This window comes from Pogona vitticeps, chromosome 1, assembly GCF_051106095.1.
Source record: "Pogona vitticeps strain Pit_001003342236 chromosome 1, PviZW2.1, whole genome shotgun sequence".
NCBI classification, from domain to species: Eukaryota; Metazoa; Chordata; class Lepidosauria; order Squamata; family Agamidae; genus Pogona; species Pogona vitticeps.
In genome coordinates this window covers 275,414,511-275,432,230 of record NC_135783.1, presented here as the reverse complement: position 1 = coordinate 275,432,230, position 17,720 = coordinate 275,414,511, and the positions used below count along the sequence as shown (strand labels likewise).

The 17,720-nt window shown below is 38.8% G+C and overlaps 1 protein-coding gene across 4 annotated transcripts in view; it reads left to right on the top strand.

The window, feature by feature from the left end:
• Positions 1 to 17,720, top strand: part of LUZP2 (leucine zipper protein 2) — a 484,579-nt gene that overhangs the window by 254,770 nt on the left and 212,089 nt on the right. For all 4 annotated transcript variants that reach the window (XM_072985873.2, XM_020790416.3, XM_072985874.2 and 1 more), the window contains one exon: positions 10,392 to 10,454. In XM_072985873.2, the coding sequence (XP_072841974.1) occupies positions 10,392 to 10,454 (63 nt within the window). The remainder of the gene's footprint in view (positions 1 to 10,391; positions 10,455 to 17,720) is intronic.

Genomic DNA, 17,720 nt, shown 5'->3' with positions numbered 1-17,720 from the left:
CCCAAAAAGCAAATAGAGAGTGCAAGACCCATTGGAAATGCAAACAAAAAACTCAAACAACAGAGTGCAAGACCCATTGGAAATGCAAACAAAAAACCCCCCAAAAGCAGAGTGCAAGACCCATTGGAAATACAAACAAAAAAAGCCCAAAAGCAAACAGAGTGCAAGATCCATCAGTAATGCAAAAAAAAGATAACCAAAAAGCAAACAAACACTGCAAGACCTATTGGAAATGCAAAAAAAGAAATCCAAAAAGCAAACAGAGAGTGCAAGACCCATTGGAAATGGGGAAACCCCCTCAAAAAAAAAAAAAAAAAACAGAGAGTGCAAGACCCATCACAGCATAGAAACATAATCCCACCACCCAGCCCAAAACCACGCTGCAAAACCCACCCAGAACAGTTTCTAAAAAGTAGAAAGCAGCACCTTACCTTACCAGACAGTCCAAACCCTCCTCCGATCACACACTCTCTAACTGCTGGGGCGAAAGACCTACAAAGAAACAGCCTCTTCATTTGAATTCCCCCCCCCCCATTTTCCCTGCCTTTTTCTGTTTGTAACTCGAAGCTCCGGTCGCAAGTCGAAACAAAATTTTGCGGCCCGAGCTGGTCATAACTTGAAATGGTCATACGTCGGGAAGTTTGTACTTCGAGGCACCACTGTACTTCTCATAGTTAACTCTGGGGTGTCCCTGGACCTGGAAGCCCCCTTACGGCTCTTTTGTGTGGCAAAGTAGCATGGAACCATCATTTAACGTTGATGTTTGTTCTCCATAAAAGAACCGCCTGGAGAACTGATTTAATGCAATGGAGTTAATTTTTTTAATTAATTATTGTCCCCAATGTAAGCAGTTTCAGCTAATCCAGAATGCTAGCATTGGAATTTTTTTACCCACCATCTAATTTTTCCTGAATTTTATCATTCATTAACATCCTTTATTGAAAAGGATTATGGGTACAATCTTATGGGCATGTAGCTAGCTGTGATACCATTTACAAATTTAGGTGAAGCTAAACTGGGATAAGATTGCACTGCTCATCTTTTAGTATGAAAACTACATTTTTTTCTAGCTTTGACAAGCATAGAGAAGAGAACACAAAGTATCAACTTGTGGATCACTTCTCCAAACCTAGTGCCAAGGTTGAAAAACACATTTGAGAAAGGCTGGTCTAGGAAGTATGTATTTTAGAGAATATTTGGATTATTCTCCAAATATTCTTCTTATTATTAATAATATTTTCTGCTCCTGAATTTTATAAAATTTTATAAAATGTGACTTCCTTGCTTGTGTTCTATAGTTTTAGCATAAGTATGAACTAAACATGGGTGCTTTGTATTCATATCTAGGAGGTACAAACAGAAAACATGGTTCCACATGTGTCATTTTACTTTACTTTACTTTTATTAGATTTTTACCCCACCTCCCCTAGACAAAGTCTACTCGGGGCGGCTTACACACATGATAAAAACATAACAATGTAACAAACATCATAAAATAATCCAAAACATCATAACTTTAACACTTATTTCTAAAACATTGCCAAGATGAAATAACTCAGAAAACAAAGAATAAAGATCAGTTAATTGACTGGAGGCAAGGCCTGCCTAAAGAGCCAAGTTTTTAAATGGTTTTTAAAAACACCCAGTGAGGGTGCCAGATGGATTTCTGTTGGGAGGCTGTTCCATAGCCAAGGGGCCACTGCCAAAAAGGCCTGGTTTTGTGTTCTTTCTTTCCGGGCCTCTCTCAGTGTTAGGCCCCTCAGCTGTCCCTGCTGGCTATGTTGAGTGATTCGGGTAGATCTAGGTGGGAGAAGACGATATGCCAAGTATCGAGGTTCCAGACTATTTAGGGCTTGGTACGTCATCATTAGCACTTTGAAATCTATGCAGAAACGAATGGGCAGCCAGTGCAAAGCAACCAGAGTGGGGGAGATATGCTGATACTTCCTCACCCCACTAAGAAGCCTGGCTGCCACATTCTGCACCATTTGAAGTTTCCACATCAATCTCAAAGGCAGCCCCACGTAGAGAGTGTTACAATGGTCTAATCTCGAGATTACGAGTGCATGGACAAGAGTAGTGAGCCCCCCCCCATCAAGATATGGACTCCCAAAAGAAAGGGAGTCACCCAAACCACTAATGGAGGGACCACCTACCCTCAAGACCTCTGTCTTGTCCGGGTTCAGCCTTAACCCATTCAGCTGCATCCATTGCAGTACAGTCTCCAGGCGGTGCTGAAGGCACAGAACGGCATCCACTGAAGTAGGTGAGCAGGAGATGTAGAGCTGCGTGGTGGCATGATGCCCCACACCCCCTGATCACCCCACCCAGTGGCCACATATAGATATTAAACAGCATTGGGCAAATATTGAGCCCTGCAGAACCCCACAATTGAGACTTGACAGGGCCGAAACATTCTCCCCAAGCTGTACTCTCTGGGGAGGCAAGCACCAGGCCACCAATTCCCAGCTTGAAGGGTCCATTCCCATCCCCCAGAACCATTCACCGGGCTCTGTATGGTGCGTGTGGCCATCAGGATTGTCATCATGCCAATTATGGAAGTAGTCCAGCTGGTGCTTCCTTGCGTCTCTCTGCAGCCAACCACTCAGCAGCTCAGCAGAGAGACTCATCTTCTCACCTCCTTGCTGGAGTAGTTGGCTATGGGAAGAGGCGGGGAAGTGCTGGCTGGACTACTTCCGCAATTGGTGGGGCAACATTGCTGATGGACACACACTTCGTGCAGAGCCCAGTGAGTGGACTGGGCTGGTTCTGTGGGGTGGGACTACCTCTTCTGTCTTCATGATTTATGGCAATTATGTATTTAGAGTTACCTGTGTTGGTGTCCCTAAGGTAGTAACTCTGAAAGGGAGGATGATGGAGAATTATGGATCGTTCATACACTCTTTTAGTCAAACAGATTGGGAGAGGAACTGAAACAGCTGTGGGTATAAATTGGAGAGAATCTGTTTGTTTTTGTTTTTTAGTGAGACTGTACTTTCATCCTTGGAAGCTAACACTGGGTGTGAATTGTTTGTTCTCCTTCACAAAAAGCTGATTGAGAATTGAACTTTGGGGCATGTGTTGGGGTTAAAATTGTGAACCTCCACTTTTGTGCTCAATGTGCAGTTTTTAAAACACACAAATAATACAAAATGTTGTAGGTCTCCTGTGATCCTCCAGAGGGAAGGGAAGCTTGGAGGACTGCTATATCTCAAAATTCTCTCACTGCTTAGATGTGGAATTCCTATGGGCATTGTTGTCCAGAAAATTACTCCCAAACTGCAACTAATAGTCATGAGGGAAGGTTGTTGTACTGAAGAAACTTAGGAGAGGAGGAGACACCATGGACTTTTCTCCTAGAAGGATGCCAGTACCATCCTATCATTTGGGAATTCACAGCTCCTCCTTGAAAGTCTGTGGTGACCTTTGTACCTCTGAAGGCATGATCTAGTATTAGACACACATACAAACACACCCACCACTCCTGATCGCTCTCTCTCTCTCTCTGTGTGTGTATGTATATATGTATGTACTATATATATACATGCCCCAGAACTCTGACTATATATATACATACACATACACACACACACACACACACACACACACACACACACACACACGTGTGTGTGTGTGTGTGTGTGTGTGTGTGTGTGTGTGTGTGTGTGTGTGTGTATGTATGTGTATGTATATATATAGTCAGAGTTCTGGGGCATGTAATCCAAAAGAACAACTTTTCCAAGCTCTCTAAAAGCAGAGCTATCTCTGCTATTTGATTTGGAGTTTCATCACTGATGCTTGATTCATGAATCAGGTTATGACCAAGGTGTGAATTTTATCTACTATATATCATTGGCAATAGTAATTTCTGTTAGAACATAAATTTTTCCCCAAATGGTTGATAATATAAAACTCGTGTCTTGTGCAGACAAATAATTAACCTGAGGTGCATACATGCTGCTGAAAAGCAATCAATAATTGTTTGCTGTCCTCTCAAGAATTAGCTGCTAGGGCACAACCTTCTGCAAACCATTGTTCTGGACCCATTTCTTCCACACCTTTGCTTTTGTTTGAAGTTTTTCTTAATGGTTAATTAATTACCATCTGTTATAAACTGGATCTTTATTCTCACATTAATGTTGCGGAGGGTATGCAAAAGGATTGTGGCAAACTACATGGCGAAACGGATATGTATATAAGCATGGCCCTACTTGTCTGCATTAGTCAAGGGAATTAGTTGAGGGGCTGTTCCCTCCTCCCTTAATCTAAGAACATGGTTACATTAGGAAAAAATACATTTGAATCAGGTTTAAAATTTAAATCAATTTTAAAAAGGTGACTACATGACACACATGGAAGGTCAGATTCCCCCCAGGAAGTGTGTTTTCGGTTCAAAAGTGAGGTGTTTTACTGGGCAGGAAAAAGGTTGTTTAATTTAACTCACTTATGAAATCAATTTAGTTTGAACTGCTTTGTCATATGAGAATGCCTTTGTTGGTGTAAATTGTGTCTGTTTGGGATTTGCTAGTCCCACTACTTACTGCAATTTAACAAAATATAAGGGAGGCAAATGGAGAAGCCTGAGGTGCAGGGTCAGAAGTAAAAGGGCAGGTGAGATGTGCAGCTTAAGTGAGGAGTGAAGAGCTGTCTTTGCAGTGGGGCAGAAAGGTGGATCCACATGATTTTAACGGGATCTGCCATAAACCATGTCAAATCATAAGTACCCACATACTACACCACAGAAATCATGCATCCATCAGTGCATAGCTTTGCTGTTGTGCAAAAAAAAAATGATTCAAGGCATGGATCCTGTGGGATCCACATGATTTTTGCATTTGATCTGTCCCCAACTACTGTCAGATCATAGGTCGTATTTGTGCTCACAGACTATAACACAGATATCAAATGTGTATATCATTGTAGCAGCATAAAAGCATGGATCCGAGACACAGATCCTCATGGATCTATATGATTTTTATGTGATTTTTATTTTTATGATCGGACAGTGGTTTGGGGATGATCAAACTACTGTCCAATCATAGGCCCCATCTCTGCCCATAGACAATAATTATTTCATTGTGACAGAGAATAGTAAACATGGTAGCATCAGATGGGTTGTGTATGTTTTTATAGCCAACCAGCTGTACTTTTGCTTGTTTTGGGTCAGTATACTGTAATTTGGTTCCAACCTGATGGTACATAACATAGCATAATTTCTGCTATTAATAGGACACTGGCTTCAGACCTATTCTGGAGACAAGATCTCATGTAGAAATTGGAGGTTCCTTTAAAAAGAATCACTTGCCTTGCTTCCTGTTCTTCCTTGATCTTCTCTTGTAGACTTCTTTACCTTGTGGTTTCAGTTCCTGTTTCACATGGCCTTCCTGTTGTTAATGAATTGAGTATGAGTTTCATTCATGGAGTTCAGTTTGGCACAATGGTGCATAAGTCAGAAAATTCACTGAAAATTAAACATTGACGTCTAGCAATTTCGTCGTCAAACAGAGTGCCCGTTAAGCAAGGCACCACTGTATATAGAATCCTAGTTTGCCCAAGTGGAGGGGGAGGGTCATTTTTTTACATAGCATGTTACATTGGCTGGGACCATGAAGGATTCCCACAGCCAAAAACATTTATTTATTGGAATTCGTTTTGTCCCAGCAATCTTTTTTCTAGTTCAGAACCAAGAAGAACAAAAGCAAGAACCATCCTTGCCCCCATAACAGTAACCCTAAGCCTGTACATGGCCGTTGACTGATATCTTTTACAACTTTTCAGGGGATAGTGTTGGAGAATGTCCATCTTGTGTCTCTAGGTTTTTCTGTATTGTGCCACAAAATGTGACCCAAGGGGGCTAAAATGCCCCTTCCAAGTAGAGGAGGCTTAATAACATTTTAAGCAACATAGTCGGTCGTGTCAGGATTCTGTGGGGGATATAAAATAGAAGTATAAATTATTACACCCATGGAAATGGGATCTAATTCGCTACATTACTGTTATATTGATTTGAACTTCATCTATATGAGTAACTGTAGTTATTTTTAAGTGTACTTCCTTTGTTTCAGTGCATTGGATGAGGTAGTAACTGATGATTTTCCTTGTGTGATGGGAAAAATATCTAAAAGCAAGCTAAATTTACAGCTTTTAAGTTTTGCAGTGAAATAATTATTATATATAGGTAACTTTCCATCCATCCGTCATCTCTATTGAATAAAAGGATATTGTCTGATTCCTGACTTAAATCACTGACATCTGCTAATGATTTGTATTTCAGTGGTGGGAAAGATTGAATTCAAAAGTTTCAAGGTCAAAAGCCTGCCACAATAAATAACATTGTAATAATATAACACAGGAGGTGAAAATATGTTCTATACAATAAGTATAATAAGGCTGGAAATACATGGGAAGTTTTGAGTAGTATCCCCTGCTTGTCTCCTGTAGACACAATATTGTTGCCTTCAGATATAATGGAAAATTTTTGCATTTGAATAATGAAGCATAGTTCCAGATTTTTAAATGAAAACTTTAAATATATGTTTGTTTAAATTTAATGTAGAGATGCACAGAAATTCTCTGAGAAATGCTGCTGATCTTACAAAAAAATTAACCTTGAAATCCCAGCAGTTGTGTTACCTTAGAAAGACCATCCGCCTGTTTCAGATCTTCTTCTTTATTAGTATATTGTTTTCTGTAGTAGTACAACAAATATTGCTAATGAAAACAACAGTATGAAAGAAATGGAATCCTGATCCACCAGTATTCTAGCCAGCAGGGCTCAAGGTACTACAGAGGTCTCCCTGTCTCATTGGTGTGGACCTCTTCTTTTTGACTTCTCAGCTATGCACAAATCTCCCTGGATGTAAGGCAAGCTTTGAGAGAACATATCCAATGTTGGTTGCATACCCTTCTTCATCTGGCAGGCCTGTAAGAAGACATTGGTGTAGACTTTGAAGGTGATCTGTTCAAAATCCACAAGGAGAGTGGCCAAGGACCACCTTCAGCCCCAGAGCTGAGGTTTTGCACTGTCAGAAATCTTGGCCAAGGTTCTATTCAAATCAAACTGGTCACAAAATAACCATAACACAAGTGGTTTGGCTTTTCAGCAGGTAATGGAAAATGGTAGCTAGGGAAATACTTCTGCAGCCTTAAGATCCTGTGTTACTCTACTGGTGGGTCATTATGTTCCATTATCACTGATCAGGATTCAGTACCTAATCAGTAGGGAGAAAGGACCGATTGTTCATAAACATGTTTGAACTTACCTATGAGTTCGAAAGTAGATGGCAGAGAAAATGTGAAATGTCATAGAAATCCTCCCATTACTAATCAGTGTACTGGAGGATTCTGAGGAAAGAACAGCATTTAATTAGTTAATTAATTCCCTTTCCTAGCCTGGCCATGTATTCAGGATGCAATGGTAGAGCCACAGTAGGATTTCACCAGCAGGCCATTTTGTGATTGTTCTGCTACTTGTCCAACATGTACACTAGCATTTGGATCATGTTTGTTTGTTTGTTTGTTTTTGACTTCTACCTTTTTATTGGTAGGTTAACAGTAATATAATACCACAAACAGGGGTGTGGAACCAGCAGTTTATTCCAGAAAATGAAAAACTTTAGACCAAAGGGCAGATTCATAGGATATTAGGAGGTTGGTTGTCACAGAAGTAAGATCAGCAAATAAATATTTTCTACTTCTGTCCTATGACTCCCATGTAATTACTTTCATCCACTGGTCATGAAGGTGAGGGACTCTGGCAGTTGTCAGCCATATTGTTATACAGTATGAAAGGGATTATATGGGGTCATGGGACAGAAGTAGGAATTGAATATCGCCCCCTGCTGATAACATCATTAGCCTTCTTGATTCACAGAGTCCCTTCCAGCTCTGTAATTCCAAGATATTAGATCTTCTGGATAATTCAGTGATTAGATGTTGGAGAGTTTGATTTCCCCACTGTGCCTCCTTGACGGGGTCTGGGTTTGATGTTCTATAGGGTCCCTTTCAGTTCTGCAGTTCTAAGATAGTTTTGTTAATTCTTTGGGCACAGATATGTGAAAAGAATTTCAGCCAGTAATCACTTTCCTGTGCCAATCACTTTCCTGTGCCAAAAACTTGCTTTAAAAAAAGAGATTAAAAGTAGCTGGATGCTTTTGGAACATTGTAACTATGGACTATTTTCTTCTAGACCACTGGTTCCCAACTTTGAGTATCCCAGGTGTTCTTAGACTGTAATTCCCAGAAGTCTTCACCACCACCCATGCTGGCCAGACTTTCTGGGAGTTGCAGTCCAGGAGCACCTGAGTTACCCAAGGTTGGGGATCACTGTTCTAGGCCCACCCTGGGTCATAGCCCCTTCTGTTTACAAAAACTGTGTTTCATTTCTGAACATTTCTAAATGCTGTCCATGAAAATGCTCATTATCAAGAAACAAAAGCACATTATAAACAATCTTGCAGATTACATTTATGACACAGGTCTGTGAAAAAATCATGCCTTTCAGGCAGATGAGGAGAGAAAAAAATATTGCAGCTGAATGCAAAATTAGTAGGAGAGAATAAATAAATACAGCTTAGATCCTACTTCATTCAGAGCTTTTGAAACCACTTATGAAAAATGTGTGAAATTAATGTGCTTCACTCATACTTCATCAAGTTATTCAGGATTATCAGAATTCAGGTGAGAACATCAAGGTTTTTTGCTTACCCGCTTTAGAAAGCTACAAACAGGAATGTTATTTCTGGAATTAAGCTGGTTGACAGTACAATAATACACGTCTAGTGAGATAAATGTGTGCGAGAGAAATCTATTCAATTATAAACTGCTATCATAGATCCTGTAGAGATAATTCAAGAGCATTTTTAGCAATTGAGCCTTTCAGCATTTCTTGCTGTGAGTCATTATAGGATTCATATATAGAAACCACAATTCTTATGAAGCATTCAGTGCTGAATAATTGGTGAACTTGTGAAGTCCTCCATCCAAACCTCAGGTAGAACTGAGCCAAAGGCAAGTGTAATCCTGATCTGTACCTTGCAAAGGAATGTCTCTCTGCCTTGAATTCCACTTTAGAAAACCTTTGCATTATTTTGTGATTTTTTTAGAGTTTTAAAAAAGGACACTAAAAAGTATGCTTCAGGAAAGTGCATTATAATTGCAAAAGTTTAGCAAATACATGGACCTGGTTCTATTTTATTATTATAATATTATAATAAAATGGGGTGGGAGCAAACCCATCATAATCTAAGCATATTCAACAGTCCAGTCATATCTTTAGATTAGAGTTGGGGGAAACTGCAGGTAGCTTCATTCTTTTTATAGGACATTTCCAAAACCTGCCAATTTCTTCAAATTTATGCATGAAAGAATTTAAGAGTTTAAGAAAAAGGGGAGAAAACTGAAGCTGGGAGGTTTATCTTTGGACCAGATAAATCTTTGATTGGGCACTTCATCTTCAAAAGTATAGCTTTGGATCCAGTTCCATTCAAAGATGGCTTAATTAGGGTTGCCACCTCTTCCCCCCCCCCCGAGAGTTTCTCACCTGACAAAAAGGTACGGCATGGTATCCCCATGGTGAAACAGCTGTTTTAGTTTGGTCAGTGCAGATGGGTAAAAATTTTGTTTCACTTTATTTCACTTTATATCCCAATTTTCATAAATCATATATTTGGAATGTAAAAAAAATTAGGTTTTTTAGAAAGTAGGATAAAGGAAATATTTCGATTTCTACTTGAAATCAAGAGTAGAGAATCAGCATCACTGCCTTTAGCATATCGTAAGCCTTGCAGGGGTCTTTTATCCAGGGCAGAAACAAAGGAAGAAGCAACATTATTCTAGTCCAAAGTTTGGTGACATGAGAGCCGCATTATTTGTGCCAAATTTCCAAATTCAATCCCAGGTTGTTGACATGTTTGGGGACTTTGAAAACTTTGAAACGTGAATTGCAAGCTTTCTCTGATTCATGCATTCTGTACCCCTCCAGATGTTGCCACTCTGATGTTGGCACTCTAATGGCAGGGAACTAAATGCCCCAGAACTTTCTGTGCTGGCTGGGGATAGGAGTAGAGGTCAGGTGGCCTCTCCTTCTGAGAGTGGATTTCACTCCTCCTCAGAAGTTGAGCTGTGATATTTTATTTTATTTATTTATTTATTTTGTCCCTGGAAATTTGGTGAGTCAACTCCTCTGTAAATTCCACTGGTAAGTTGCAACTAGAGTAGGCCCATATAAATCAATGGAACCTATGGAGGAATTAACTCACCAAATATCCACTGATTCAATGGGCCTTCTCCAGTATTACATAACTATGTTAAGCAACAGAATTCCATTATGTCTATTGGTGGATATACACAGAATCATTAAACTTTTAATGTATGTCACTTTACATTTCCAGATCAACTTTTTGAAGACAGAAATGGAGAGGAAAAGCAAAATGATCAGGGATCTCCAAAATGAGGTAATATGGTCATCTGTTGTAGGGGGAAAATTGATGTAATATTAGAAATATTATTATTTTTGCCTAAGATAAGCAATCTGCATAACATTTGTTTTTGTTGAAATAAGATAAAAAAAGATAAAGGCGGTTACTTGGAATGTTTCGATTGTTTTAATATCCAATGAATATGCATGACATTAGAAATAAGTTTTACTTGGAGCTTTATTATTGCAGCTATAAGAACATGTCTATGATACCTGGACATTTATCTGTTCATTGTAACTGACACAAAATTAAAATTGTTCTTTTAGTTCATGTATTGAAAGAATCCAGTATGTGTTCAAAAACTGGAATTCGGTAGCCTGTATATCACAGATTTGAACAGGTGTGTTGAAAAGTGTTTATAGCAAATAATGGTGGCAATCAAATACTTGGTAAGCACTATGGATATCTCATGTCCTGGCTTTGGTCAAATCCCAAAGCACACTGAACTACTACCTTAGACTGAATTCTCTGGTTGCAGGAGATAAAACAAGCAATGGAGTCTGGACCATTGCAAAATTTAGTGTGTGATTCAAGCTTTGAAAAATTCCACCAAAAATATCTGAGACACTGCCATTCTTAAATCTGACAAAAAAATCCCCCACTTTCTAGAAAATGCCTGGTTGATGAGACAGGGAAGTAGAGAAACTGACAAGTTTATTCTAGGGTGTGGGCCAATCTGATGCCACATTTCAGCAGGACTTTCCCAGTCATTGTGGTCAAGGAAGCATATAGTACATGGCTGTTATCCTCTGTATTTCATCCCTCATGACAACCCTCTCCAGGCTAAGATGCTCCAGCCCAGGGTTGCCTAGTGAGTATAACTGTTAAACTTTAACAGCTCAGTGTAAGCTACAAGGAGGCTTACAGTAGGACACATGGAACTGGATTTATGCTTCAATATAAAGAAAAGCAACAAGCAACAAATACATATGCACACATATACTGTATCTACACACATAAACACATTTTTTTAAAAAAAAAATCCCCAAATTTTGTTATACCGAATTGGTAGACAAAGATTGTGATAAGTAACAATGTCAATTTTGGATCCCTTAAAATATTATACAGTACATCATTCAAAGATATTCTGGAGTTTGCAGCTCCTCTAGCTGTTTGAAATATTTGATCCTGGGTTGCATAAAAAGCTTTGATCTTCTCTTTCACATTATGTTATATAACTTGGGTGAACCGTCCTTCACCTCCTGTGAGACAATTTAGTTTTCCACCTGTACTCTCTCAAACCTCTTTGGGACAGGAGTTGCGTTTAAATGTCTCTGGGAGAGTTGGAGAAAATCTATGGTCTCCATTCACATAAAGTGCTTTAAAAGACACATAAAAGGAAAAGATATGAAATGGGAGCTTTGGGCTGCTTTGGGACCGGCTGCATCAGTTCAGCTAAATGCTTGGCAGTGCCTAATGCATTTTGATGAATGCTATTCCTTGAATGAGATGAAAATTTAGTAGTGCTTTCACCAGTGTATTTCACTGATGAGTCTTTATTGTAACCCCTTTTGCTGCTTCAGTGCCTTGCTTCATCATGCCGTTCTGTAAACTGTAGTTTTTACACTTTTAATAGCCCTAAGGAGGGCTGGAAAATTTCACATATGATTGTTCATAAGGGATCAAAATACAATTTTTATTTCTAGTTGGAGTTTGATACAGTTACTTATTTGTGTTACCGAAGGCTGTGTGAGTGAGTCTATCAATGCAAATTGTTTATCCTCTTTAAATATACGGGGAATTAACATATGTGTGTGGCAAGACTTTTTCGGACTTCATGTTTCACCAGTCATACAAAACATGTGCCCTGTGTGTGTAAGTGTTTTCATACATTTTCTGCTCTCCACATGGCAGTTTGCAACCAAGTGAGACTGCTGGCCATGAAGCCTCCCTACAGTTTCCATATGTGTTGCCAGAATTTTTGAAATGGACTAATAGCTCAAAATAAAGATAACTTCAACAGTGCCAAGAAGGGAGTTGAATTACCTTTCTGCTCTTTCTTTTTCTGCAAATATTTGTTTCTCCTTAAAGGGGCTGATGGCTATGGACATGCATACTGAAACTCAGTTATTCTTCAGCATTTTAATTTTTTTTAATTTTGTGGTGGAGTTCCGCAATTAAAACAAAAGGGCGGGGGGGAAGTATACACAAAAATATATACATGTGTAAAAGCAATATTCATAAATTGAATTAGAAATATTGGCAGCATGATGGGTACATTAGGCAAAATGGTGCATTAAGTATGCATTAGGACTAATGCACAGGAAAAGGGCATTTTTGTGAACTAAAAATAAGCTTGGCGTTCAGGATGAAATGAATTTGTAACTGGAAAAGTTCTCGAAGTTCAAGATGAAACAATTTAAGATTGGAAAACCTAGACTAAATGTAAGGTATCTATCTAAAACTATCTAAAAATTTGCACCCTGAAGGCAGCTGTCACAGGGGCTGAGAAGCTGATATGCCAAACTTTTTCACAAGGGATATCTCATGGATCAGCATGGGGTACCTCATCCCACAAATTTGGAGGGGTGTTCCCTATTGTAGTCAAAAGCTGTCTATGTTCTCTGGGAAGATTTTAGAGCAGTAGTGGCCCTTTTGAGCATAATATCTCCTATCACGGCAAAAGTGTACTTCCTCTTTATATAGCATTATTCCAGCATATTAATGCAAACATGCAGACAAAGCCATACTGTCTTCCAGATGTCCAAGTAAAAAACAAAAGTAAACTAATTTACTGAATACCAAGCTAATGTTAGAAGAGGCAGTCTTTTCCTCTGAACAACACCAAGCTTTTAGGTAAAGAATTAGTGGCCCCTGAAATGTCCTATTGTTAAGAGCTTGCTAAGGGGCTTGAAACCGAAAGCCATAACTTCCATCTCAGATTCAGTCTTCTTTTCTTTCTTTCTTTTTTGTACCCTTCAACTTTTCCCAGCATTATTGTCTTTTCTAGGCTTCATTTGACTCATGTCTCCTCAGGATGTGTCCAAAAATTGATAGCCTTAATTTAGCCATTTCCACTTTTAGTGAAACTTCAGGTTTGATTTGATTTAGCAGTCAATGGCCATCCAAAGTATCCATAAAGCTCTCCTCCAACACCACATTTCAAATACATCTCTTTTTTTTTCCTGTCAACTTTCTTCATGGTCCAGTTTGCAGACCTGTACATAACAGTTGATTTCTTAACTCCACTCTCTGTTTGTATTGATGACTGAGTCAAACTAGAGACAATCTTCAACAATTTTGATTCAATCATTATCAACATCACAGTGATATAATACTTCTGTAGTCAATGTTCAATTGTAATCTTATTTCCACACTTTCTTCTTACACCTTCATCAGTAACTGTTTTAAATCTTTGCTACTTTCTGCAAGTAATATGGTGTCATCTGCATATCTTAAACTGCTGATCTTTCCTCCACCAGTTTTCTTTCCTCTACCATCTCAATTTAATTCAGCTACCCCTGTGAAGTCACTGTTGTGAATGTTCAAAAAGTGAGAGGAAACAAGCTATAAAATTTCTCTCAGCAAAGTAAGTGCTGTGTGAACACAAAAACTGTTAGTCCCTCACAAAAGTAAGAGAACCAATTAAAAACAGTGAGCCTTTACTAAGAAAGTTACATTCAAGATACAAAAGCCTCAACCCTAATCCAAACTAGAGAGTCTTGTGCACCGAAGGCACATGGGAAAGGAGCAATAACATGTTTGATCTTTAGGGAGTCAGGAAAGAAAGGAAGTGAGACTGTTAGGTGAACCCTGATAATATCAGTGTAACAATAGATATAGCAGAAAGGAGTGGCCAGAGTCCAATTAAAGTGGTTACAAAGTAGAATAATATAAGCCTGGCATGCTCCCCCTCCTCATGCATTTAGAAAACTTAGGTTCATTACACCCAAGAGGTCTATAATCTTTACCAAGGCATCAATTATCACCCTCTGTTTTGGCCTTTAATAATGTCTAGAAAAGCCTCTCTGATCCCAAAAGCTTCCCCAGGTCAAAATGATTCCTAGGAATTCTTGGAGGTAGTAAACTTTTAATTAAAAATAAGAGATGTGGCTGGTGACATCGGCCTTGTGTGAGCAGAGCTGTAACAACAGGATTCTAGTTAATGTATCTACTTTAGTCAGGAGTAACTGGATTGCACCATATGAAAACTTAACCAATGGACAGCATTTCTCCCTATGTTGTGTCATTTAATGTACAATTAATTAGTATATTGCTTTAAAGTATAGAACATGACTTTTGTTAATGACATAGGACAAAGGTATTTTAAAAATAGGGATATTTTAAGGATTGAAAGAAGTATTAAGGATATCAAAGAAGAAATATTATATAATGTGAATGAGAGCTACAGTAAAAAAAAATCACTATATAGTGAGATAAATGATAAAAGGAATAGATTCATTCAGAAAGTTAAGGTTATAGACCATACAGCCACATAGTTCAAGCAGAACAAAGTCAAACATGTAACTGATGAAGAGTAGATTAAAGGAGGCACCGACATTTCATCAATTAATACAAATGAACTTATATTTTATCCCACAGTGATGATTTTAAAAGCACTAGCTATTTTCTTTAAATTGTAGGTGAACATTGCATCTGGATGCTTAAATCCATCAAGTTTTCAGCTGTATGAAAAACATTTCACTCACATTTAAGGTTTTATATTCATTTTGCTCTATAAGAGACTGTGGAAAGGGGTATAGTTCTGTTAGAATCAATTTGGAATATAGTTATATAGAGAGATGGGGGTATTCGTATTATAATACGAATACCCCTGCACAGGTGGAGATAACAAGGCAGAGAAGCTTGTTGTCCTGCTTCCTGCCAGTAGTGGCTCACCAATTGCAAACTGTGGAGAGGACAGGATCGTGCAGCCCATGGCAGTGGCAGATCAGTGAGTGGACCCTCCAGCACCATGGGGCCGGACCCTCATTATCTCCACCTGTGCAGGGGTATTCATATTCTTATACAAATACCACCATCTCTAGTTATATATTCTAGGAACTTGAGAAGTTTGCCATTCCCATGTCTATAATTACTATAAAAATATTGACATGAATGTGAGATCATCATCATTGTCATCGTCATCATCTTGTATCTGTTATATAATGCTAGTCAATGTTTCTATAATTTTGATAGACTGCTCCTGCTATTTGAAGCTTAGATCTGTAGATCTAGAAGGGATTCTATGGATCGCTGACTCCAGCCCCCATCGAAGAGGCACAGTGGGGAATCCAGCTCCCAGCCTCTGACTCCACAGAGCTATCCAACAGTCTGTAGAATTCTAGAGTCACCTGTCATTACTGAGCTGTCATGAACTCTTAGAAAATTCATATGTACTGGAGTAAGAAGTTGGAGGAATGAGTTTGAGATTTATAAAACCCATTCCAGTGCCTGATTTAGAAATGAGAATGTGTCCCTAGCAAATAGCAGCCCAACTTCTGTTTGAAGATCTCTATCAACCCATCACCCTATGGAGAAATTGCTGACCTCACCTAATCATCTGTTTAACTAAGATCTACTCTGCTGCAACTAAATCCCACCAAATCTAGGTTTGATCTCTAATTCAGCACAGTAGTTTTTGCTGTCTTCTGTGTGACAGCTCTTTAGACATTTGAAGAGTGCTATCAAGCCTACCTTCATTCTTGTCTTTTCTCTGCTAAACGTACCAAATTCATTCAAATTTTGTTGTTGTAGGTTTTTTAGGCTGTTTTGGCCATGTTTTGAAGGTTGTTCATTCAAATTTCTTCATATGGCTTTTTTCCAATCACCATTTTGTCTTCTGAGCCCAGTCTCATTTGCTTATAACCTTCTTACTGTATGATGCTCAGAATGCATACTAGAGAGGAAGAATGACCATCGTTCTCCATTCTCCCCATAAAATATAGTTTGGAAAGGATTTTAAAAGGATCACTGTCAGAGTCCCAAAGGCATTGTGAACTCAAGCAATAATATTCACTGGCTAGTAGGTTAATACTGGCATGTTCCTGTTTGTTGTTAAAGAAAAAAGGGCAGGGAAGCAAAAAGGCAGGTTTAACTAATATACTTTTCATAGAGAAAGCTTGCCAGCTGCATCTTAATTTTAACCTCCCTTCTCTATCAAGGGAAGGAGTCCATTTAAACTTTGCCCCAAGTGGATATAATTTCTAATGACCCCACTCACAGGAAGGGGGAACTTTCAAGGGCAACAGCAAACCAATAATGGTCAAAGGGGTTGTGAATAGTCTTCTATCTCTCTCACACATTTCCCTTTCATACTTCCTTGGGAAGAAGGTATGACCATTAAACCAGTCAAGTACATAGCATATATAGGCTAAGATGTTTCTTTCATACAAGTGAAGGATATGGAAGCTCATTTTGGCATAATAAATTGCATGCTTGTGCTCGGGGAAAGATCATTTCCTAGCTGTCAGAACTCAGAACAAGACAGAAAGCTTGAGGGCTGGAAAGTGAACGAGGGCTCAGAAGAGCATCTGAGGAACTGAATTTCACATACTAATCCAAAACAATAAGCCAATGACAACTTGATTCTAAAAAATGTTTAACTGGTGGGCCTCAATGGTACCAATAGGGTTACTTGCTACAATAAGCCTGGTAAATTTTAAACGTTAGAACTGGTTTCTGGCCTATTGTTACAAAGAAAAATAGAACAGAAATGTCAAAGAGAGAACACTAGTCAAAGACAGAAGATAGTTTTAATTTAAAATGGTTGATATGTATATTTTGTTTACATGAAAATGAATCTTAATAAGAGCACCACTTGAGCATTAGGATTTGAAAAGGAAAATACCACAGTGTGAGAGAGAAAGAGAGAGAGAGAGAGAGAGAGAGAGAGAGAGAGAGAGAGAGAGAAATCTGATGTTTTATAATGCCATGACCAAAATCTCACATAAAGATGGACAGAGGAGTGGTTTAGTCCTTTCACTTGCTATGCATCATACAGCTGGGTGCATGACAGGGCATGCAGTTGTTTACTCTGCTAGTAGATGAAGTATACTGTGATGGATGACCATGTAACAGACTAGATTTGCTTGCACTATTGCTCTTACATGAACCGCTCTCAACCATTAAGAAGAAGAAATGGAAAATGGAAAACTGTCTTAATGGCCCATGGTGAGGAAACTGGGGAAGTTACTATAAAAAAAAAGAGAAATGTTTCAAGGCGATTCTTTGTCACCTCTGCTGTTTAACACCTCACTAATCCCCATGTCAATAAAATACAAGGATGACCTAAAAGTTCCA